Source organism: Antechinus flavipes, chromosome 5 (assembly GCF_016432865.1).
Source record: "Antechinus flavipes isolate AdamAnt ecotype Samford, QLD, Australia chromosome 5, AdamAnt_v2, whole genome shotgun sequence".
Lineage (NCBI taxonomy): Eukaryota > Metazoa > Chordata > Mammalia > Dasyuromorphia > Dasyuridae > Antechinus > Antechinus flavipes.
In genome coordinates, this window is record NC_067402.1 from 50,940,805 (window position 1) to 50,965,323 (window position 24,519).

The 24,519-nt window shown below is 39.5% G+C and overlaps 1 protein-coding gene, 1 long non-coding RNA gene and 1 other non-coding gene across 6 annotated transcripts in view; 2 read left to right on the plus strand and 1 right to left on the minus strand.

Annotated features, from left to right (window-relative positions):
• NMT2 (N-myristoyltransferase 2) overlaps nt 1-24,147 on the minus strand; it is an 83,240-nt gene extending 59,093 nt beyond the window's left edge. The window contains exon 1 of one of the 4 annotated variants that reach the window (XM_051961184.1): nt 23,823-24,147. In XM_051961184.1, the coding sequence (XP_051817144.1) occupies nt 23,823-23,932 (110 nt within the window). In that variant the 5' untranslated portion in view covers nt 23,933-24,147. The other 3 variants (XM_051961188.1, XM_051961187.1, XM_051961186.1) reach the window with 3 other exon arrangements.
• On the plus strand, nt 785-22,385 carry LOC127537868 (uncharacterized). The gene is made up of 3 exons (XR_007947627.1): nt 785-4,707; nt 18,923-19,091; nt 22,291-22,385. It is a non-coding gene; the product is annotated as an uncharacterized LOC127537868 (long non-coding RNA).
• On the plus strand, nt 14,535-14,641 carry LOC127539538 (U6 spliceosomal RNA). The gene has a single exon (XR_007947966.1). It is a non-coding gene; the product is annotated as a U6 spliceosomal RNA (small nuclear RNA).
• Nucleotides 24,148-24,519: the final 372 nt, after the last annotated feature.

Sequence of the window (24,519 nt, forward strand, 5' to 3'; positions counted from 1 at the left end):
TGGGCTAGGATCCTGATTAAGAAAGTAGCAAGGAATTAAGAGACAGAATTTAATTTTATTTGGTCTCCTGTAGCTCAGAGCCAGGGAGTGATCTCAGGATGAACCAAGGGTGGTGGTCTAGGGAGTAATTTCCAGATGAATTAAGGGTGGAGATTATTTTAGGAGTTTCCCAGAGGCCAAGTGAATTAAGGGAGGGGGGGAGTCAGAACCAGAAGATTCAGGGTTTTCTGACCTAGAACTCCCACAAAGATCAGGGGACCGAAGAGTCCTATTACATCACTAACAGTTTTTAATATGGGATGAAGGATCTAGAGCTACAGGCAAAACATCCCTAATTCAATCCCAGCAAATGAGGGCTAGAAAATGGCAATGACCCACCTAAGAACAAGAAAGTAGATAAGAGACAGAGCTGGGATTTGAATCCAAGGAGCCAGCAATACAAAGCAGAAAGACTCCTGAATTTAGAGTCAGTGGCAGTGGCTTAAAATCCCAGCTCTCTTGCCTCTGTGATCTTGGGGAAACTATTTAACTTCTCAGGTCCTCAGTGAGGGGCTTGGACTTTAAAGGCCTATTCAGTTCTGTCACTAATAATCATTATGCTTTTAAATCATTCTGAAATAAATTATTATTACCTAAAAGATAATGTGGATAAGAAAAGGAGTGAGCTAAAGTGTACTTTTTTGTCCATAATCCTGAAAGAAATCCACAATTTCTACAAGGTGAATGAGAAAGTATCCTTTCAAAAAGCATTGCAGACATCTCCTTTTTGTAATGAGAAGGGGCTGTTCTTGTCCGTGCTTCCTGTCTAGTATAAGTGTTTCCAGCAGCAGCATAACTTTGTTCTTGGATAACATAAACTGCAAATTCTACATTTCTCCCTTGAATTCCCTAGACCACGGTTTTTGCCCCACAGGAAGACAAGAAATCTCGAAATCTTAATTTCTTTCTTTTTTTGAATGCAAGAAAGATTTTTAATTTTTGCAAGAATGGGTGCTTATATGAATAGACTCACCTTTGAAATTTCAAAGGCAGCATTTTATTTCCTATACAGAAGCACAAGTCCCTCCCCAATTCCCCATTAATTCGATGTTACTGAGGTTACACAATATGAATGTCTACCTCTCATTACATAGCAATTACCATCTCCAAGAGGGACTCCAAGTCCCATTATAGAAAGGGGGAAGGTAACAAAGGAGGGCTGAGGACCAAGAACAAATCTTTTCAAGTCTCAGGCCACCATTCCAGATTACAAAAGTCAGGAGCTTTCATTTTTGGGGGGGAAGATAAACTCCACCTTTGATTATTTCTTGATGTCCTAGTGGGTTTCACTTTTCTAATTTAAGTTTCCTTTCGTTTCCACAAGATTTGCTCTTTATTGAGCTAATATGAATTATTCAAGCATCAAGCAAAAGAAAAAGATACCAGAGATTTTATCATCAAAATAAAATGGAGACTCTCAAGGCACTAGTCTAAGGGGGAAAAAAGCAAAAAACAAAAAACCATGAGAATCCCAGGGAAAAGAACCTATATGTATAAAAATATCAGCAGCTTTTTGTGGTGACAAAGAACTGGAAGGTGATATCCATGAACTGGGAAATGGTTAAAGCAATTGTGTTATATGAATTTAATAGAATGCTATAAGACATTACAAGCAGGTGAAATTTCAGAAAAACCTGGAAAGATTTGCATGAACTGATGCAAAGTGAAGTCAGCAGAACCAGGAAATACTTTACAGAGTAACAGCAACACTGTGACATCAACTGTGACTGCCTTGGCTCTTCTCAGTGAATGGGAAAAGTTTTCTATTTCTTCAAAAAGAAACTAACAATTAACCAAGCTATAGGATCAGGTTCCTGTTTTCCCCTGCCTTTCTTAACAATTCCAAGGTAGGGATAGACAGAACAGTTCTGGAAATGTATAGAACAAACTGATCTTGTCTACATCTACCCATCCCATACTTTGGTAACATAACTCAAGGTCAGCAAAAGACATGTCTTTGTTTAAATTTTGAATTTATGTGTTGTTTCCCATTTCCCACTGATCTAGCACCTGTTTTCCCTGTCAGTATCAGATTGTATAATGATTAATGCTTCCTAATATAGTTTTAAAAATAGCTTTCATGCTTAGAATGTAAGGACATACTCTCCGCCAATAAGGATAAGCCACCAAGGGCAAGAAGGGTTAATATTGCATCAGGGAACATATATTGTTTATGATGCTTATGCTCAGAGCCTCACTTTTATCTCTTGTATGGTAGAGTGATGTCTGCTTCTCATGAGAAACATATAAAAACTTTTTCTTTAGACCTTGAGAGATCTCTGAGACTTATTGAGTAGGTTAGTTAACCACACATCAGCAATATAATAGTTTTTTTTCTTTTTTTTTAAACAATATCACTAATATGGGAATGTTTTACATTATTGCACATATATAATCTGTATCAAATTGCTTACCATCTTAGGGAGGAAGAAAAGAAAGGAGAGAGAAAATTTGGAACTCAAAAAATTTTTTAAAAGAGAGAAAAAGATGGGGAAAAAATCTCTTTACATGTAACTGGGAAAAAAATACCATTTAAAATATACCAATATATCCAGGATTATGGGACACAATAGTATAGGGATGTGAAGAACATATGTAAATAGAGTGCCCCAAAGAGAACAAAAAGGACAGTTCATGAGTTTTAAATTGTTATGAATAATTAGTCGGTCAGTAAGCATATATAAAGTGCCTAATGTGTGCCAGGTACTATGCTAAATGCTAAGTTCCTGGAAATGTTTTGCTAATGATGAAAGCAGGCACTTTTTTTTTTTTTTTTTTTTTTGTAAATCAAAAAACATCCTGTCACGAAAGTCATTTTTACTAAAGATTATCTCCTTATTTTTTCCAACCCCTGGAGTGCCTGCTCAATATAAGAACTAGAGAGAGCTTTTTAAATGTTTTGATTATAATAAAACTTCAATAAGATAATTGAATAGGGGGTGGTTAGAAGTTCATTTTTACTAAGTAAGCCCTTTATAAGTAATCTAAATTAAGAATATAAACCAAAGTGCAGAAAAGAATGCTTAAAATTTTGAAGAAAGCAATTTCTAGCCCTTCTGGCTCTTCAGGCACATGCTTATATTATACAATGAGCATAACTAATGACAAGTCATTTTATCTATTCACACACACAGCTCTGGCAGAACACAAATTGCCAAAGATATGAAGCCTATGATTGAAGGCCTAGAGAGTGAAATTTTGTTTCTTATATACCCTGGTTCCTTTGGTAAGCAAAGGAACTTTAAAAATTCAAGGAAATATCTTGGGACCCTGAAAAGTACCAAAAGACTGGAGTCAACTCAGCAACTCTGGTTGAAAAAAGGATGGCATGAAGGTAGATTTCTTAACTACAGACTTGTGATCCTGCAAATTCCAGAATGTTTGTTAAAAGAATCATTTGTGAGGATTTAGAAAGGGCCACCATAGATTAACAGAATCCATCACAGATTTAGATCTGAAAGAGATCCTCAAAGCTGTCTAGTTGGAGCCCCTCACTTATCCACTTTGAATGACTAGGACCAGAGAGTTTAGAAAGTAAGTCCTCCCACTTTTCTGAGACAGAGCCATTAGACTGGTACAGTATGGAGGAATATGACAAACACAGCACACAGAGCTTATAATGTGGAATTTTAAAAGGTCTCCTAGAATACCTTTATGGAAAAGAGAATGGTTAGTGTGGGCTAGATTGTAATATGGCTAGTAAATTTTTAACTGGTTTAGGAAACAGACCCCAAGAATGGTGATTAATGGACCAATGTCTAGCACTATCAAGAAACATCTCTATTAGAGTGTTACAAGATTGTCTGTGGCCGCATTTTACCCAATATTTTTTAGCAGTGACACATAGTTCAATCTATCAATTAAGAAGTATTTATTAATCACCTTCTGTGTGCAAAAGGCATGCTCATACAACTTTTCACTGACAGAAAGCTGGGACTGAAAGTTAACAGACAAGATGACAGAATAAGAATCCCAGATGTTGGCAGGTTGAATGACAGGCCAAATTGATTAAGATGAAGCTGATTTTTGCTTATTAGCTTTGCCATGTCAAGAATAGCATGTTTATAGGTTCATACATTGGAAACAGAAGGGACTTTGAATATTTAAATCCCTAAAAAGGATGTGATATGAAGAACTTGGATTCTCCTCAAGCTTAATTCTTCATTTTACAGATAAGGAAACTAAGTTAAATAAGCCATCCAGATCACTCAACCATCTCTTCTAATTTTAGGGCCATAAGCCCAGAATGTGTTCAACATGGTTAGCCATCTTCCGAAAGAAATGCTTCTACCAGACAGGGCCCCCACCACCCAGGGCTCATTCTGATTTGCTACTGTGCTTAGTACCCCAGAGGAAGTTTCAAAGGCCCCCAATCTTCCTGATATTCTTAACAGGAGAGGACTTCCTTAAAACTAAAAATCTCTTAACGCCATTACATTTCTCTCAAACTAATATAGACAACAAAAAAACTATTAAATTTTAATTCTCTTTAAAGCCAGCCATGATGTACAAAACTGTCTACCAGGAAGCCAGTGCCTCTCTCAGCAGACATCTCATCATCTGCCCTTTAGCTATCACCAGGGACAGAGAGTCAAAAGTGGACCACACTTCAAAGACCAGATAATCTTCCCTTTGGAAGGCTCCCCTGTGGCTGAGCTATCCAGAATGGTGAGTGACTGAAAATTCAACCCCATTATACTAGGATACCATGGCCTGGCCAGGATAGGCATCTTGCCTTCTCAGTCCTGCATCTTTAGACTTTCTTCAACCTTTATTCTTAATCTTGGACTAATAGTTTGGTGAAATGTAGGAACTCCCTATCAGAATAATATTTGACAAGGTAGTCAAATTCTAAAATTTTTTGATAGAAATATTTTAATACACTTCATTTCCCTTGTAATTCCATTCATTCGATTCTCTTCATTTTACATTATTCAAAGAAAGGGCCTTCATTAGCTTGCCAGAAGGGTCCATGATATTAAAAAAAAAAAAAAAAAAAAAAGTTAAGAATCTTTGAACTAGAAGTTTGTGAAAATATCCATTCTTTCCTGGAAAAATTTACAGACCCCTCTGAAATCCTAGCATCACCCTATCTCTCCCTATAGAGGGCGGGACTCAAGGATAGCATGATGTTTATAGTTGAGCACCTATTCAGTGTGAGAGAATGATTCTCTAAACATATACTTAAGGTGATATGGCATTGTAATGGTTCTCCTGACAAGTTGGAGCATGCTCAGTGTGCTATAGTGATGTAATCATACTGAAGTATTTAAGGGAGTCTCAGACACAGAAGAACTCTCTCAGCCCTGAACAGAGAAGACTCTGGAGACTCCAGATTCTGGACTCCATCTTTGACCAGCCTCATGGTAGCCCTCCTGTCTTTATAACCCTCCACTAAGACTAAGGACTTGGGCTAATCCCGAGGTCCTCCAGAGAGCCAGTCCGGATATTACATCTTCCAATGCAGGCATTAATAAATGCTTGCTTGCTAGATTGATTTGCTCACTGCATTTGGGTAGTTCTGCAACTTCATTATTGGTTGTCCCTCCGGGGCACAAAACCATCACTTTCTCATCTTGTACAGATCATCAGACTAGCCACACTTGGGTGCCCTTGGACCCTCAGGCTGGTTCCTCTTAGACTCTCCACTTTAAGGAGATTGCCCAGCCCAGGTTTTCATCCTTCTTTTTTTGGTGTTTGTTTAGATTTCATTTCTCTTCAGCCTGTATTCTTGCTCTACTATGCCAAAAAAACCTCTCCACCCTGGAAGTTCACCCTACCCTGGACTTCACAACACTGGAAGTGCCTCTGCCCTGTGACCTCTTCCTCCAATGGGCTGGTTCCTCTAAGCACCTCCTTTTTAAGGAAAATATCAGACCAACTATGTCTTAGTTCCTCTCCAGGCTTCCCTCCAGACTTTCTTTACCGTGCCCCATGTGGGTACCTTCATTTCTCATCCCCAACTCCTCCTGCCTTCCTTTTATGTACTGTCTACCCTCATTAGAATATTAGCTTCTTTAGGCAGAATCTGTGTGTACTTAGGGCTTAGCACAATACCTGGTACATAATAAGTGCTTAACAAATATTTGTGGACTTGACTGGGTTGTTTCCATTTGTCTGTTTGTAGACTGCTCCTGCCTGGGTTACCCTGATTCACACACACACACACACACACACACACAGGCCATTGCTTCTTGAGGGCAATTTCTGTGTCTCCATTCTGTATTGGGCTGTTCTCTTTCCATCCAGCACCTACGACCCATCTCTCCCATAGTCCCTAGCTTAGAGTCTTGCACAGTAAAGTGGACACCAGACCGGCACCAGAAATCCTGTCTTTTAAATCCAGCCTTTGCAGCTTACTAGCCAGTCATGTGACTTATTTCATCTCACCCAGCTTCAATATCTTTAACCTGTACAATGGGAATGATGCTTTACAATGACTACCTAACAATGTTGTTGTATGTTTTGTAAACCTTGAAGCAAGCCATTCAGCAAATACTGGATTCACCCGGCTTTAAAACCAAGTGAAAAAACAATTGTGCTTTCATTCTTTTGGCTCTGACATATTAGTAAATCTAGGAAGTGCCAAGGTTACCCATAGATCAGTTTTTTAAAAGAAGACACTAAAAACGACCATTAACCTATTTAGTGCCTTTCCTCCCATTTATCCTGCATAGAATTTGATTTCTATACATTTGCTTGCGTGTTGTCTCCTCCGTAGACTGTAAGCTCTTTGAAAGCAAGTACCTGTACTTTTTTTTGATATCCTAAAGCACAGTGCCTGGCACATAGATTCTTAGGAAAAATATCTTCCTGACTGGGCACAGTAGTAGAGTACAAGCTAAGAGATCAGATTTCCTTAATCAGTTCTTTCTTTTCTTTAAAAGCAGAGCTTTAGTTTCTGAAGAAGCCTAGGATAGGTGTGGCCCAGTAAATGAAACAAAAGCCAAGAGGTTGGAAGTCTGAGTGCCAGTTTTGTAGTTCATTTCATCAGTGGCTCTGATCACAGAGATCAAGTGGTTTCCTGATCTATAAAATGAGCTAACTCTTCTCACCACCATCCACCTGGGCCCACAGCCCTCCAGTCCACACGCATGCTTAAAAAAAAAAAAAAAATTCCCCCCAACCAAATACTAAACTTAAAATTCTAAAATTAAAAGGAGAAATTAATAATATTGGAAGGAAAAAAAACCTATTGAATTAATAAATAAAACTAAGAGTTGGTTTTATGAAAAAACCAATAAAATAGATAAACCTTTGGTAAATCTGATTAGAAAAAGGAAAGAGGAAAATCAAATTGTTAGTCTTAAAAATGAAAAGGGGGAACTTTCCACCAATGAAGAGGAAATTAGAGCAATAATAAGAAGTTTCTTTGCCCAACTTTATGCCAATAAATTTGATAACCTAAATGAAATGGATGACTACCTTCAAAAATATAGGTTTCCCAGATTAACAAGAGGAGGAAGTAAATTGTTTAAATAGTCCCATCTCAAAAAAAAAAAAAAGAAGTAGAACAAGCTATTTAATCAATTCCCTAAGAAAAAATCCCCAGAACCAGATGGATTTACATGTGAATTCTATCAAACGTTTAAAGAACAATTAGCCCCAATGCTATAGAAGCTATTTGAAAAAATAGGGCATGAAGGAGTCCTACAAAATTCTTTTTTATAATACAGACATGGTACTGATACCTAAACCAGGTAGGTTGAAAATAGAGAAAGGAAATTATAGACCAATCTCTCTAATGAATATATGCTAAAATCTTAAACAAGATATTAGCAAAAAGACTACAGAAAATCATCCCCAGGATAATACACCATGACCAAGTAGGGTTTATACCAGGAATGCAGGGCTGATTCAGTATTAGGAAAACTATTAGTATAATTGACCATATTAATAACCAAATTAATAAAAACCATATGATCATCTCAATCGATGCAGAAAAAGCATTTGATAAAATCCAACATCCATTCCTATTAAAAACACTTGAGAGTATAGGAATGAACGGTTTTTTTCCTTAAAATAATCAGTAGCATCTATTTAAAACCATCAGTAAGCAGTATATGTAATGGGGATAAACTAGAACCATTCCCAATAAGATCAGGAGTGAAACAAGGTTGCCCACTATCACCATTACTATTCAATGTTGTATTAGAAATGTTAGTTTTGGCAATGAGAGCTGAGAAAAAAAAAAAATTCCAGTGACATGAAAAAAGTCACCACAAGGCAAGCTGAAAACATGAAGAGTAGGTGCAAGTTTAAAATAGGACCAGAATGGCCTCAGGGTTAGATTCTAGGTTGCTAAGTTTGAGTAACTAGAAAACCAGGTTAAAACAACTTTTCCCTGAGCTGATGGAGCTGTTTGTCCCTAAACATCTGAAATCCATTTGAAAGAATAATTAACTAATAGTTTTAGCAGAAGATTTTTTGTCTTTATCAATTTGAAACTGCAGGAAGAAAAGCAATAGAAGCGCTGACATCTTCGGAGGTTTAACTTCTGGCTAGCGAAGGGTTACCTTTAACACCAAGAATCCCGATTTTGCCAATGTGGCCAGATGAACTTTGCACAAATGATTTAGCTCTTTGGCATCTTGAACTCCAGTAGAAGCAACCAAGGGAGCAAGGCATCAGAAAGAATAGCTGCCAGTGAAAGGCGTCTCCTTTCTAATGGTGGGACATGTACAGAACTCGCAGAGAGCCTTGACTGGACTCTGAAAACGGCACAGTAGCACAGACAGTCTGCTGGCCTTGGAGTGGGGAAAACTCTTGCTGTGTGAGCCTGAAGAATTCAAAATCTTTCTGAGTCTCAGATTTCTCATGGGTAAAACAGGAGATACTAATTAATAGTAAAGTTTTCTGAGCTCCTACTATCTTTCCCTCCCTAGCTAAGTATTCTTCACAGGCCAGAGTGGTCAACCTGTGGCCCTAGGGCTGCATGTGGCTCGTTAGAGCATGAACTTAAAACCAAGAAATAATCAGGAAGAAGAAAATTATTGCTATGAATTGTATCAGTGAAGTTAATAAAAGCAGTATGTCTTTTGAAGAGCCCAAAATGATAATATAACTGAAGAACTCCAACCTGCAAAGGGAAAATTTTTGTAAACTAAAAAATTTTAAAAACCTAAAAAGTTTAAATTTTTTTCAGTGAAAACAATTAAATCTAATTCTCTGGTGGCCAGCCTGGATACTCTTCATATGCAGGCTAAAGAAGAAGAGCCGAAATTATCATCCCTAATCACCACTTTCTAAGCATTCATTCTTAGAGCTAGGCTCTGGGGGTGAGCTGTTAAAACACAAAGCAGACCAAGTTTCTTCCTCTTTGGATTTAATATTGTAAGAATGATCAATTGTCTATCCTTAGATTCTGAAGAGAGAAGGGAAAGGAAATGAAAGGGGATAGGAGTAAAGGGAAAGAAAAGGGGGAAAAAAATAGATTTCTTATTGAAATCAGAAGAGATAAATGAAGGAACTCCAGCAACAAACATGCATTGGGAGCCAATGATAGGCAGAGTGCCCCATCCTACAGAGGACACAATATGACAAGTTTCTGATCTCAAAGAGTTCAAATGCCGTCTAAAGATCTCTACTATATCTATCTATCTATCTATCTATCTATACACACACACACACACACACACACACACACACACACACACATTGAAAAGGCAAAGCAAACAACATTCCTACAATTTGGTGACATATCTTATGTGTGACCTCATCTTATCTATGCTTTCCCATAAATTCTCATCGTGACCCACTAAACATCCTCAAGTCTTCCTCCAGAGGAGAGGTAACCAAATTGGGGCCCAATGACTCCTCAAAGTCCCTAAGATTATTGTATGATGGTCTTCGAGGTCAAAACTCTTTTTAGAAGATGTCTTCATTTCCAATAGAAATGATTACAAATAACTCACACAAAAACTACTTGAGAGGAGGGGTGGTTCTCAATGGTTTTTAATAGTGTAAAGAAATTCTAAAACTAAAAAATTAAAAGAAATTCTGCTCTGGATAGTTTTATATTCCTGTGGAATACATTGACCTATTCATCTGTCATCTCTTGTAACTGATACTATGGCAGATTCGATAGAGCTTTGGCCTGGGAACTAGGCAGATATGGCTTCCAATTCTGTCTGACATAAACTGGCTTTGTAACCCTGGGCAAATCAATAACCTTTCACTGCCTCCAGTGACTATAACACATCTCTAAGTTGCAGGGAATGCCCATGTGCCTCCTTGGTAAAGGGAGCTTCCTCAGTTGTACCAGTGGGAAAGGTAGGAAGGAAGGTATCACAGGATAAGCAGGTCTAGAATAGATTGGAGTGGCAATGAACCATGTCAGGATTTAATAAAATGAAAAGAACAATTTGGAAAACTCTGATGTCTCCAAACTTCTCTCTGAAATGAAGAATTTTCTAATGCCACTACCAGGCATGTGCTAAATGCTTTTATGAATATTTCTTTTAAATACTCAAAAGAACTCTGTTCCTATTATGCCCGTTTCATAGTTACAGAAACTGAGGCAAACAGGTCAAATTATTTGTCAAGGGTCACATAGCTATTAAATGTCTGATGCTGGATTTGAATTCAGGTCTTCCTGACTATAACCTCAGTGCTTTAGCCCATGTTCTTAACCTGGATTTCATGACCTTTTCCTTTTCCTGTCCATATTTTAATAATTGCATTTTTATATAATTAGCTTCTTTTGAAGTCCTATGTATCTTATTCTGTGAATTTAAGAACATTATCCTGAAAAAGGTTTTATAGGCTTCAAAGGCAGTTGCCAAAGAGATTGATGATACTAAAAAAAAAAAAAAAAAAAAAAATTAAGAACTCCTGCTGGCCCTTTTGTAGTGGCAAGGAACTGTAAACTTACTTGGGGAATGCTTAAATGAGTTATGGTATATGAATGCTATAGAATATTATTGCTCTATAAGAAACGATAAGCAGGATGATTTCAGAGAGACCTGGAGAGATGTACAGGAACTGATGCTGAGTGAAAAGAATAGAACCAAAAGAACATTGTACACAGTAAAAACAAAATCATATGATCAACTCTGAGCAATGTGGCTTTTTATTTTGATTCAGGCCAATTCCAATAGACTTGTGATGCATTTAGAGAGGACCTATAGAGCCTGAATTACATAATATTTTCACCTTTTTTTAATCATCCGATTGCTTTTTTCTTCCTTTCTCATTTTTTTTTTCTTTTCCTTGTGCAGCATAAATATGGAAATATATTTAGAAGAATTGCACATGTTTCACCTATACTGGATTACTTGCCATCTAGGAGAAGGGACAGGAGGGAAAGAGGGAGAAAAATTTGCAAAACAAGGTTTTGCAAGGATGAATGTTGAAAACTATCTTCATATATATTTTGAAAATAAAAACCTATTATTAAAAAAAAAAAAACCTGCTACACTAGACCAGTGATGTCAAACTCAAACAAGTATGATGCCAATAAACCACATAAGAATCCCTGACAACTACGTAATAAGTTAGAAAACCATTTATCAGCATTATCTATGTTAATAGCTAGATGATAAAGAGTGCCAAGACTAGCATCTGGGTGACCCAAGTTCAAATGTAGTCTCAAGATTCTAGCTGTATGACCCTGGACAAGTCACTTAACCCTGTTTACCTCAGTTTCCTCATCTGTAAAATGAGCTGGAGAAGAAAATGGCAAAACACACCAATATCTTTGCCAAGAAAACCCCAAGGGGGGAAGAGGGTCATGAAGAGCTGGACATGACTAAACATCAAGAAATATCCAACTGTATTTTTATTTATCTTAACTGTTTCCCAATTACACTTTAATTTGGTTGATCACACTCAGCAGTGTCCTTCTTGCTCCAGACCACCTAGTTGCTTAGTTCATATTATCTCTCCAATCCTCCATATTAAAACTTTCCCACTCTACGCATCTCCCCCTCCCCCCAACAGACACAGGTTGCTTGTCTCTTTCTCAAGTCCAAATATTTACTTACTCTGTGCCAGTCCCACTGGTAACTAAGAGCATGCACCATAGCATAAGCCCACAAGACAGAAGAGAAGACTATTTTGTAGATAAGAAAGCTTAGGACCAGAGAAAGATGAAGTTTACCCAGATCTCTTCTATGTAGGATCTCAGCAGATGTTCCTTCCACTGTAAGGTCTAGCTCTACAAATGTTCTAAGGTATCTGGCAGAAGCAGATTTTAAGAGACAAAAACCAAATATCTTATCAGTCTATTTTGACTAATGTGTCTACATTTTCCCCCAGGTTATTCATTGACTAATCATGCTTAGTTAGCTCTTTTCTTTGGCAAGTATTGCTCTGAATGAAATAAAACACCTCAAGGGGACGCTCCATGTCACAGGGTCTCATCCTCCAGGGTCTCACTTCAAAACAAAAACTTTGTTCATTTCAATGGGCTGATCCACTGCCAAGATTTTTTTTCCCTTGAGTTTTCATTGAAATTAATTACCAGTCCTAGATATGTCCTTCAAAGATTTTAATCCTTTCATGCTACCATGCATATATTCCAATAGCCCAGAGTTTTAGATTAGAAATGATTTCAGGATGCCAAGACATATTCTATGAGAGGGAAACTTAAAATGAAGTCCCAGTTCTGCCTCATACTGGATGTGGGATGTAGGACAAGTCACTCAGTTTGCCCATCTGTAAAATAAGGCTAACACTACTTGGACTCCCTATCTGTGAAGGGGCAACTGAGGCCATCTACTAAAGTCATGACATTTCCTCTCCTTTTCTCCAATAAACTCTAATGGCTCAGTGATCTTGAGGATCGAATATAAAGTTTTTTGACAATTAAAGCTATTCATAAGCTGACTCTTTTCTACCTTTTTCCAGTTTCTTTACATATCACTCTCCACCCTTTCACATACTCTGATCATTACCACTGACTTTGTTCCTTGCACTTAAGATCCTCCCATCTCCTGATTTAGGATCTTTTCATTGTTTTTCCCACAAACCGAGAATTCTTGTCCCTCCTTACCTGACTTCCTAGCTTCCTTCAGGATTCAGCTCAAATTCTGTCTTTTGCAGGTCTTTCCCAATCCTTCTCTTCCCTTACATTCTTCTTCCCTCCAAGATTACTTCCCATTGACACCATAGGAATTTACTGGGGCAGGGATTGTTTTTGCCTTTTTTGGTAAACGCCAGCACTTGTCCAATATATATGGTTAGTGCTTAATTTGGGACTGGGTGATTTTGTATTATGTTTATTTTTTAGCTTAGAATAATATCTCAGAGTTAAGAAAATGCCTCAAACTGAAAGATGAGGATTTCAAGTGTAGGTTTGAAAGAATATTTCCTGTATAAATACGAGTTATCATTTATATGGCAGAACAGGAATGGACAGAAAACCAACTTTGAAGTCAGAGACCTGGGTTCAATTCTGTGTCCTTACAGTACCTGAGCCAAGCCAACTAATCTCTCAATGCCCCCAAGGGCATTTTTCCAAGGCTATAACTTACAGGATCTGGGAATCTTTACACTAGGAGTTCTCAACCTTGATGAAATTGCATAGCCCTGCAAATTATTATTTAAAACAATTTTCTAAATCCTAACCAATTCATCTGGCCAGTCCAGCTCTGGAAACAGCTGTTTTGGAAGTGGCCACACTACTCTATGCCAGTTACACCACACATGTTAATATTGGCCCATTACTGCCATTTTCAATGCATCTCTGGAATTTAGGGACTTCCCTGAGTGAAGGGACTGTTAAGCCTTCCTCCTACCCTTCTAAGATTTACCCATTTACAATTGTTAAGCTGTTAACAGATCACATTTCAGTCTGGGAAGCTAAATACTCCCCCCTTTGAATTTTTGTATAGTTAGGTAAATCTATTGAGCCCACCAAATTCTTATATTTTTCCCATGGATTCCATATAGTTGACTTAAAAAGTCTCGTTAATACTAATAGATCATCCAGGGAGCCCAAAGTGATATACAAATATAAATATTTATGCACTCATCTATATTTCACACAGATTTATAAATATAAAATAAATATACAAATGAGTTTATACAAATAAATCCACGTATATAAATCATATATGATGTGTACCTATGTATATGTGTGTATACACATATATATATACACACACACATGCATAAATACATATATATATGTGTGATTTTTCACTTTTTTAGAGAATTCAAATCCTATTCCAGTACCAAATTACAGAGCTAAGAAAAATGTTTATGGTAGATTTACAAGTTTCTAGTAGTTACAGGGAGTATTGCTCAAATGTTCAGACTCCTTTGTATCAAAGTGCCCCAGGGAATACTTTGTTGCTTATTGGCCACAGTGAATTTATTTTACCAGTGCTTTTACTCAAATGTTTACTGTTTCTAGTCTTAGAAAACTTCAGTTAGTTGCTTCTCTTTCCAGCTCTCCAAAAAAAAAGGAAAAAAAAACTTTTCAGGAAAAGGCCGAGTACAAGGAATTCCCAGGGTATAAGTAACACACTTTGTTTAAGAAATTAGGAACCGTGCTCGCTTCGGCAGCACATATACTAAAATTGGAACGATACAGAGAAGATTAGCATGGCCTCTGCACAAGGATGACACGCAAATTCGTGAAGCGTTCCATATTTTTCGAAACAGAAACAAGTGCAAGGGATAATGTTGTAAAAAAAAAAAAAATTACCCTGGCATGGATTCTGTCAATATAAAGTAATTATTAAATAAAAATTAAAAAAAAAACCCACTCAGCCATGGGACACATTGGACAGAGTGCTGGAAATCCACAATTCTAAGAGCTATGAGGTATTTTAGCTACCTATGTGCTTCAGTACTGTTGTTACTTAAGCTTATGCCCATGACTTCCATAGGTGCTGTGGGTATTTGTGAGTATTATGCCCCAGTCTTATGTGCCTGGCACAAAACTGCTTAATAAATAATAAATTAATAAAAGTAATAAATAATTAAAAAAAAAAAAAGAAATTAGGAACCCCAGAAGACAGGGCCAAATAAGAAGAGATCAGAGCTGTGGTGGTGAACAGGTTTTCCCTTTGCCTTTTCAGATGAATCATTAAGTATTTGTTAAGCACTTACTCCATGCTAGGATCTAGAGCTTGTCATCCTGCTACAGAGGAAAGAACATCAAATATGAAGAAGGTATTGGTTTCAAATCCTACCTCATATGCCAGAGTAATCCAACCTGGGTAGAATACAGTAAATCTAGATCAACAATTTTAACTTTCTGGGTTAACTTCATATGACTCCATGCTCTACATTCATTCTAAATTCCAGCCAGACTACTTTGCTTATTACTTTGCCCAATCCCAACATCCCCCTCACCCCCATCACAATCCTTGACTATGGTTCTTGGCAAATCCATTCTGGTAGAGTTCTCCTTCTGGCAGTTTCTCGAAATTTCTCTTCATGGTTAAGTCCAAAATGTCACCTCCTCTTGGAAGCCTTTCCGAGTGTTTCAATCGTTAATATACATACGCATGTAAAACACACACACACACACACACACACATTCTCACTCCCTATGAATTTATTACATATTTATATGCCTCATATTTACTTGTTTATGAATGTTAAATTCCCCCAGTTAAATGTAAGTTTCATGAAGTCAAGAAATTTATTTTTTCTTTGTATCCTCAGTGACTGGCCCACAGGAGGAAACGAACTGTTCCTTAATCAGTTGTTAGACAATGGGGACACAAATAAGAGTGAGACAATCCTGTCCTCCAGAAACTTACATGTCACAAGTAAATAAGAAATTGAGGATTGCAGTACCTCTAATGTGATATATTCTCTTGTTTAGATTATGGAAGACGTGAGGGAACCACCTGTCTGCCTAGGACACTGCTAATAGCACTGTCAACACTAATACTCTGCACTCAATATTAGATAAAAACCTTCACTTGGACCAGGTTCATTCCTAGTTTGTGGCAATCCAGATGAGAGTTTGGCTGAAGGTTAGTTCTGCATGATTTGGTGGGAAAGAATTGGCTAATCAAATTATTCATGCAAACAAGCTTGCCTTAAAATGTCTAAGTTATTGAAGAACAGTTTGCAAGTAACTCTCAAGGCCTTTAGAAGCAGCTATGTTGAGGCAGTAAACAAAGACCATGTATAATCTAGTCGACAACCATTTCTTAAAACAAGCAACACTTGTTTTAAGTAGTCTAATTATAATCATCATAATCTTAAATACAAGCTGGAAGGAAAACCTTAAAAAGAATCAAAATCCAGCCCATAAAGGAACAAGTCACTACTCCAGCATACTAGGCAAATGCAGCCTTTGCTTCAGAAGCAGCTGAGTGGCACAATGGATAAAGTGTTCATCTAAATAGGGAGACCCAAGTTCAAATTCTGACTCATGCTTGTGTGTCACCCTGAGCAAATCATAAACCTCTCGTCCTCAGTTTCTTCAACCTCAGAATGGGAACAATAGCCCTCTTATGTATGTATCAAATAAAATAATACACACAAAATGCTCTAGAAATTTTAAAGAGCTATATAAATGCTAGCAATGAGGATGAAGATGATAATGACTTCAACCCCGAAAGAAAGCCCCCCCCCCCACTTTGGGATTACAGTAATTGTCATGAAATGTTTTTTTTCCCATCAAGCCTAAATCTCTTCACCTATAGACTCCTCCAAGAACAAACAGAACAAATCCAAATGGCCTAAATAACCTTTCTCAAACTAAATTCTAATATCTGGGGTCCTTTCAACCTATCCTCACATTGCCCAAGATCTATCAACAAGCACATATGAAGTTCTAGGCCTAAGGAATAAAAAGACTGAAATGAAAAAAGATATTCCTGAAAGTTCCAACAAAATCAGAAAGGAAAACATTAACATGATGGTAGGGAACTGGGTAGGAGGTGGTGCTTTTGAAGGAAATTGGAGGATTCCAAGTGACACAGAGAAGGGATCTCGTGTGTGAGCAGCAGTAAGAGGGCCAAGATTGGTTCAACTTAAAAGTACACAGAGAGGAACCATATATAAGAAGGCTGAAACAATTGCTTTTAAATGCTAGGAGTGTCTATTTGATCATAGAGACAAGAAGGATAATATCGCTTAAAAAGGACAATGGCATGGTTAGGCCTCTGCTTTTAAAATAGCACTTTGGCAGCCAAATGGAAAACAGTGGGAAAGGGAAAGGCTGGAGTTAGGAAGACCCAGGAGTTAGTTTACAACAGTTCAAATGAGAGGTGAAGTGGGATTGGAGTAGGCTGGTGGCCCTGGGAATAAAAAGGACAATGTAAAAATAACTATGCCCAAAGGGCTATAAAATTGTGTATAACCTTTAATCCAGCAGTTTCACTACTGGGTCTGTATCCCAAAGAGATCATAAAAGAGGGAAAAGGATTCACATGTGCAAAAATGTAGCAGCTACTTTTGTGGTAGCAAGGAACTGGAAAATGAGTGGAGGCCTATTAGTTGGGGAATGACTGAATATGAATGTTCTAGTACATGAATATTCTGTAACAAATGATAAGCAGGCTGATTTCAGAAAAGGCTGGACTTAAATGAACTGATGCGGAGTGAAGTAAGCAGAACCAGGAGAACATTGTACACAGCAACAAGATTTTATGATGATCAACTATGCTAGACTTTGTTATCCGCAATTCAGTGATCCGAAGAAATTCCAATAAATTTTGGACAGAAAACACCATTTACAATCAGAGAGAGAACTATGGAGATTGAATATGGCTGAAAGCAAATTAAGTTCATCTTTTTTTTTCCTTTCTGTTTTTCTTTATGGTTTTTCCCTTTTATTCTAACTTTTCTCCCAATGTGACTTACATGAAAATATGTAAAAGAATGTACATGTATAACCTAAGTTTTTTTTTTAAATTAAATTAAATTAAAAAAAAAAAAAAGATTAGCAGAATAGCCTGGAAAGATTTACATGAACTGAGTGAAGCAAGATTATATGATAAACATCTATTATAAACTTAGCTCTTTTCAGCTATACTGTGATCTGAGACAATTCCAATAGACTTGGGAAGGAAATGTCATCTGCATCCAAAGAGAAAACTATGGTGACTGGATGTAGATAAAAGCATAGTATTTTCACCTTTTTTTTTTTTTTTTTTTTGATTTGTTTGCTTTTTCTTTCTAGAGGTTCCCTTCTCCTGCCCTCTTTTCGTTTGATTTTCCTTGCACAACATGACAAACATGGAAATATATTTTAAAGGATAGCACATGTTTAATCTATATGAAATTGCTTTTTGTCTTAGGGAGAGGGAAGGTAATGGGAGAGAGAAGAAAAATTTTGGAACACAAAATCTTACAAAAATGAATGTTGAAAACTATCTTTATATGTATTTGGAAAAATAAAATACTATTGAGGGGGAAAAAAAGTTGTCATGAAAGGAGAATAAATGAGACTTGGCCCCTGCCAAGATTTGTGGGCTAAGCAAGAATGAGAAAAGTCTGTTGCAAATCTGGGTGATATTACTTGACAAAAACAGGGAAGTCTGAAAGAGGGGTAGTTGAGAAAAAATACTAAGCTCTGTTATGGACATCTATCTGCCTCCTGGCTTCCTTCCAGTCTCTGCTTTAGTCTCCTGCATGAAGCCTTTCCCAGTCCTCCTTCCCCCTGAGACCATCCCCCACTCCGGCTATCTCTCTCTCTCTTTTTTTTTTTTTTATTACAGCTGCCCTGTTAGACTGTGAGCTCTTAGAGAGCAAGCCTTTTCCTTTTTCAGTTTTACTTTGTATCCCCCAACACTTAGCACAGCATATGATTCATAGTAGGTGCTTAACAAAAGCTTACTGACTTGATAGGTTGGCCTGAATAACCTTTCCCAGATTAAATTCTAATATCTCAGGTCCTTTCAACCTATCCTCACATTGCCCAAGATCTATCAACAAGCACTTATGAAGTGTTGTTCTTATGTTCTAGGCCTACGGACTAAAAACACTGAAATGAAACAAGGTATTCCTGAAAGTTCCAACAAAATCAGAAAGGAAAATATTAACATGATGATAGAGAACTGGGTAGGAGGTGGTGCTTTTGAAGGAAACAAAGGATTCCAAGGTGGAGATGCATTTCCAAAATGTCCAGCAGGAAGGTAAGTGCTATGAGATTCACACTCAAAAGGTAGACTAGGGCTGGGTATAAAACTAGAAATGATAATGGGCCCTAGGGGAGCTAATGAAGTCACCAAGAGAGTGTGAGAGAAGAAAGAGGGCCCAAGATACAACCTTGGGACATGCCCAGTTAGGCATACAGCATTTATTGAGTGCCTACCATAAGCCAAGTCAACTGTGTTAGAGCATGAAATATGATGAGGATCCATCCAAGAAGACTGGGGAGTTCTCAGGTAGAAAGAAAACCAGTGACATGATGAGGATCCATCCAAGGAGACTGGGAAGTTCTCAGGTAGAAAGAAATACCAGTGACATGAAAACCCAGAGAGAAAGGGGTATCCAGCAGAGGGAGATCACAGTGTCAAAACCTGCTTTGAAGTCAAGAAGGATGAGCATTGAGAGGGGGGGAAAAAAGATAGCAGAGCTGATAATTAGGAAATTATTAGGAACTTCTGCAGAGTTGCTTTAGTTGAGTGATGAGGTCAAAAGGCAGTTTGCAAAGGGCTGAGGTTCACTAATTCAAGCGGGGCTGTCTCCAATCTAGCTTTAATTAGTAAAATTTTATTACAGTATGCTACCACAGTATTTAGATAGGCCAAAGCTATGTAAAACTACACTGCCTTTGGAAAACAAGGCCCCTGAAATAGTTCAATTCAAGTATTTTATATCTCTACGGTGGGTTTCAACATACTGGAGAGCCATATCGTTCACTGGAAAACATCCTATAAATATTTCATAATTCATTCATGTACTCTAGGCCTTGGCCACAATTTAAAAACACACACACATACATACATACACATACACACACACACACACACACAAAACCACACACATTTTTAGTTATCTCACAGAAAAAGCCTACAAAAATAGGAGAAAAGCAGCATCTGTGGTATATAAATTTAAAATTTCCATTGCATATTTTCTTCTAATTTAAAGCACTACTTCACATGCCATAAAGTATCAGAGAAAAAAGTTCAGAAGGTGAATGATTACTTTCAGGCCACAGAGCTGACTCTGTCCTAGCCTACTAGCCTCAGAATTCACCTTAAGAAAGTGAAAATTTTGCTTCTTATTACCTCCAAAGACTCACTATTTGTTGCTTTTTGGAACTGAGAGTGAAGAAAATAATTTTTTTTTTAAAAAGTCATATTTTACCATCACACCTCAAGCCAACTTAAAAGAAAATCTTAAATTTTCATTGAAAAATACTGAAATATTTTCCACTTAAACTCTTTGAGATAAAAGAGTCATGGATGTCATATAGCTTGGTATGATAGAAGGAATACAGAATTTGGAATTAGGAAGTTAGGAGTTCAAATCTGTACCAAAACATTTACTCGCCTTGTGATTCTGAGCAAGTCACTTAGAGATTAAGCCTGTTTCCTCATCTGTTAAATGCAGCATTTGTAAGTATCACTTGAGAGAACATGGAAAGCTCTGAAAACCTTAAAGCACCAAGATATTATTATTAGCTGGGTGATCTTAAATATTACTTTACCTCTTTAAATTGAAGATGGGGATTAACAATATACATAATACCTTCACTGGATTGGTTATGAGGCTTTAAAGCTTTAAAGCAGGAAGGGAATTTAAATATCTAATCCAACCCTTTTATTTTATAAAGGAGGAAACCCAAGTCCCAAAGCAATTCAGTTCTTTGCACAGGTTGATAATAGGAGGCAGCTTGAGCATTTAAATCCAGGCCCTCAGATTTGAAATCCAGCAGTCTTTCCACTATGCAAAGCTATATGTTGCTACACTGGATCTGACGCTTTAGCAGCTGGCAATTCAGCTTTTCAATCTGTTTCTCTCATGGTAAAATGGGGGGTTTAAATAATTCTCACACTATTCTCTACCTTATGGAATCAGAAAAAAAAAATGCCAGGGAAACTTTAAAAATTAAATCAAAATGCTCATGGTCATATAGTCCATACCTATAATTTTGCAAATGAGTAAACTTGAGGCCCTCCCCTCCCGCCTGCACAAGAGCAAAAATTCTGAATTTTACCCAAGGTCTCCCACCTTAATAGGCCTGTAATTAATTATCTCAATTCTATTTTTTCCACTGTTGACTGAAATGGCTACTTTAACTGCTCTGTCTTCTAAGCATTGTTATTCATCAGTGAGGTTATGAAAAGACCCTGCCTGAAGAACTACTCATAGTGTTTAACAGATTGCTGGCTTCTGCCTATTGCAATGATTCCAGAACTCAGGTGGGGGTGGAGAGGAGTGGGCAGGGAAGGAAGCAACAAAGTAATTGATCAATCAGCACTCAGATGGGCAATTCTTGGCAACACTGATACTAGAGGCAAGTATTGTATAAGCAAGATGGAGGACCTAGATAAACAATCCTAAAGCAGAAACATCCTGCCTAAAATATCAAATAAAACACAGCCAAGAGATGAACAGAAGAATATTAAAAAGGAGACCACAAGTGAGCAAAAGAGAAAGGCAAAGTCCTCTCTAGTGAAATACAAAATGGCAAAGCATCAAGGCAGCCCCCAGCATCTACTTTAAACTACCACATATGCATCCATGACTATTTGTAGGTAGCCATCATGAGCAAATTCCCATTACTTCATAAGCATAACCTGGCTCAGAATCACAGAACATTTCCTTCCCTGTCTTAAACGAAAATTTTCTGGACTTCTCTCCTAACAGTTATATTGGCTCCCACCTTGCCAAACACAAAACCCATGGGACCGAAGGGATTCTCTTGTCAGTTTCCCCTTAATTTTTCATTTTGTATTTTATAGACATCTCAATGCTCAGTTCTCACTGTTGTCTAAGCAAATCTCAGAGCCAGTAGTCAGTAAAACAGCATGTGGATTTTTTTTTCCACACTTGAAAGCATCAATCACTTGGAGATGTCAGTGTAGCAGGGGAATCAGAAAATCACCTCTGACTAAGACTTCTGGAGCATGTTTTTCAAGCTGACCCACTTCCACATTAGTCATATTGGTTCACAAAATCTCACTTCTAGGTGCAACAGTAATTGTACATTTCTCTGAACTCGGGAGGCTTGGAGAGAAATGCAAATACATTTAAGACGCCACCCTCACCGCCCCCCCCATCCCCCACCCCACCACCACCCTTTTCATGTCAAAATGCTCCATCAACCAGACCTGTTCAGGGATCCATTCTGTGCCCAAACTGAAACAATCTGGTCTCTCATAGGAGAAGAGAGGAAGAAATCACATCTGCAGGGTGACAGGAGGAAAGTTAAGGAGAAAAAGCAGAGCTCTCTGATCAAGTATTAAATACTTTACAGCTTTTGACTTCTGAGATCAAATATACGCTTTGGAAGCAGGATATGGTGAAGTCTGTGGGAGGTGCCCACAAGCCTGGGGAGCCCGTCTTCTAAATTAGGTGAGAAGCACCTTTCCCTAAATACATATGCACAGGCAGGCTCCACAAATGCAAGCCTTCCTGTTCAAAAAGGCAAGCTCAGAGCGTCCTAGGAAGAAGGGCAGAAGGCAAAATTGCGACTGAAGCATTTTCTGGGAGGGAAATACCTTGGATCCATGCGCTTCTTTCTTTGTATCCACACGGCTTAGTTCAGAGCCTGTCTCCCAGAGCTTAATTCAGTGCCTGGTAACTGACTGACTGACCCCTGGTTCAAGGACTTAGCCCAGGAAACCCGCAGCATCTTTCCCCATACCCCTTGTGGGTTCCCTTTTCTGGGTTGGGGTACTTCACTGTCAAAGACTGAACTTTCTATAGTTCATCTCCAACCAAAAGCACCTTAAATTTAAAAAAAAAACCCAAGTTTGGGGGTGAAAGGCATGAGAATAGGAGGGAAAGAGAGGAAGTTGGACGATCCATTACAAATAAGGAATTTGCAGCAGAACCGAAGATGGGGGCTGACCACAAAGGAAACGAGACTGATTCATTCTCTCTCTCTCTCTCTCCCTCCTTTTCTTTCTCCTTTCTTCTCTGCTTTCTCCCTTTTTTTTTTTTTTTTTTTTTTTTTTTTTGGCCTTGGGTTCCCACGGACACAATCACATGCTGGGAACTGCAGCAAGCAACTCGCCCCCCCCCTCCCCTTTCCCGGAGGATGGCTGAAAAAGCTACCCTGCCAGACACCCCCCTCCCCACGGGGCAGGAAAGCAAGGCGGACCTGAGCCCCACTGGCCCTGGGGCAGCCAGAGCAGCCTCTATTCTGGAGGAGGGCTGGGAAGAAAGGCTCGGCCGTCAGTGGTGACAGCGGTCTCTTCCATCCGCACCCCACCCCAAGCACGCGCGCGCGCACACACATACACACATACACACACATGCACATACTCACACATGCATCTATACACACGCCTCCAGGAGCCCACGATTGGCTTGCACGGGGGTGAAAGCCAGGCAGCAGGGCACAATAGTCCCGGGTCAGCCCAGCGCACCAGGCAAACAAATGCACATTAGACAGCTCGCCCTCCCCCGCCGCCAACACGTTCGCAGCGCGCGGGCCGCGACCACGGTCACAGCCGCCTCTCCGGTAGTGATCGGCCCGGGGGCCCGAGGCGAGACCCCCCCCTCCCCCTTCTCCCGGCTGCTGCAGGGACTGCGGAGGAGGTGGGGGTGGGGCCCGGCCCGGGAGGCACGGGCACACACCGGCGCGGGCACACACGCACACGCACACACATCCGCCCAAGGCTGGGCCAAGCTGGGCACGGGCAGGTCTGGCGGCCGCCCCGGCCTCGCGCCCCGCCCGGCTCTCCTACCCGCGGGCGTGCTCCGTCTCCTCCTCATTGTCTCCGTCGATCCCGCAGGTGTCCTGGTCGTCGAGCTCCAGGCTCTGCTGGCTGGCGGCCGACTCACTGTCCTCCGCCATCGCGGCGAGCGAGCGACAGGGCGAGGGCGAGACGACGAGAGAGCCGGGAAAGCGGCGGCAGCGAGCGGAGAGTGACAAGGCGGCGAAGGGAGCACCGCCCGTGGGAGTGTGAGCGCAGCCCGGGCGCGGGCGCCCGAAGCCGCCAGGAGCTCCCTCTAGCTGCCGTCCTCCTCCTCCTCCTCCTCTTCCCCCCCCCCTTCTTCCTTCTCCTCCTCCTCCCCCCTCCGAATTTGGGGAGAGCTCGACAGAAAGCGCGCGCACACGCGCCCCGCGCCCCCGCCCGCAGTCTCCCGGGCAGCCAAGAGAACGTGGGCCACAGTCTGGGGATCCCGGGAGCGAACTCCGCGCGACCCTCTCGGGACCACTCCGGCCAACTGCCCCTCCCTCTCGCTGCCTCAGTTTTCCCTTCTGAAAAATGAGGCGAGGGGCTGGGCCAATGACGATCGTCGCAGTTCCGTTTAAAAGGCTTCAAAGCGCAGCCCTCCCATTCCAGCTGGGAGAAGAAACGGAAGCTCAAACTGCAATTAGTCAACAAGCATTTATTAGACGCCCATTAGATGCTGAAAGCTACCGGTAGAATGAAGGAA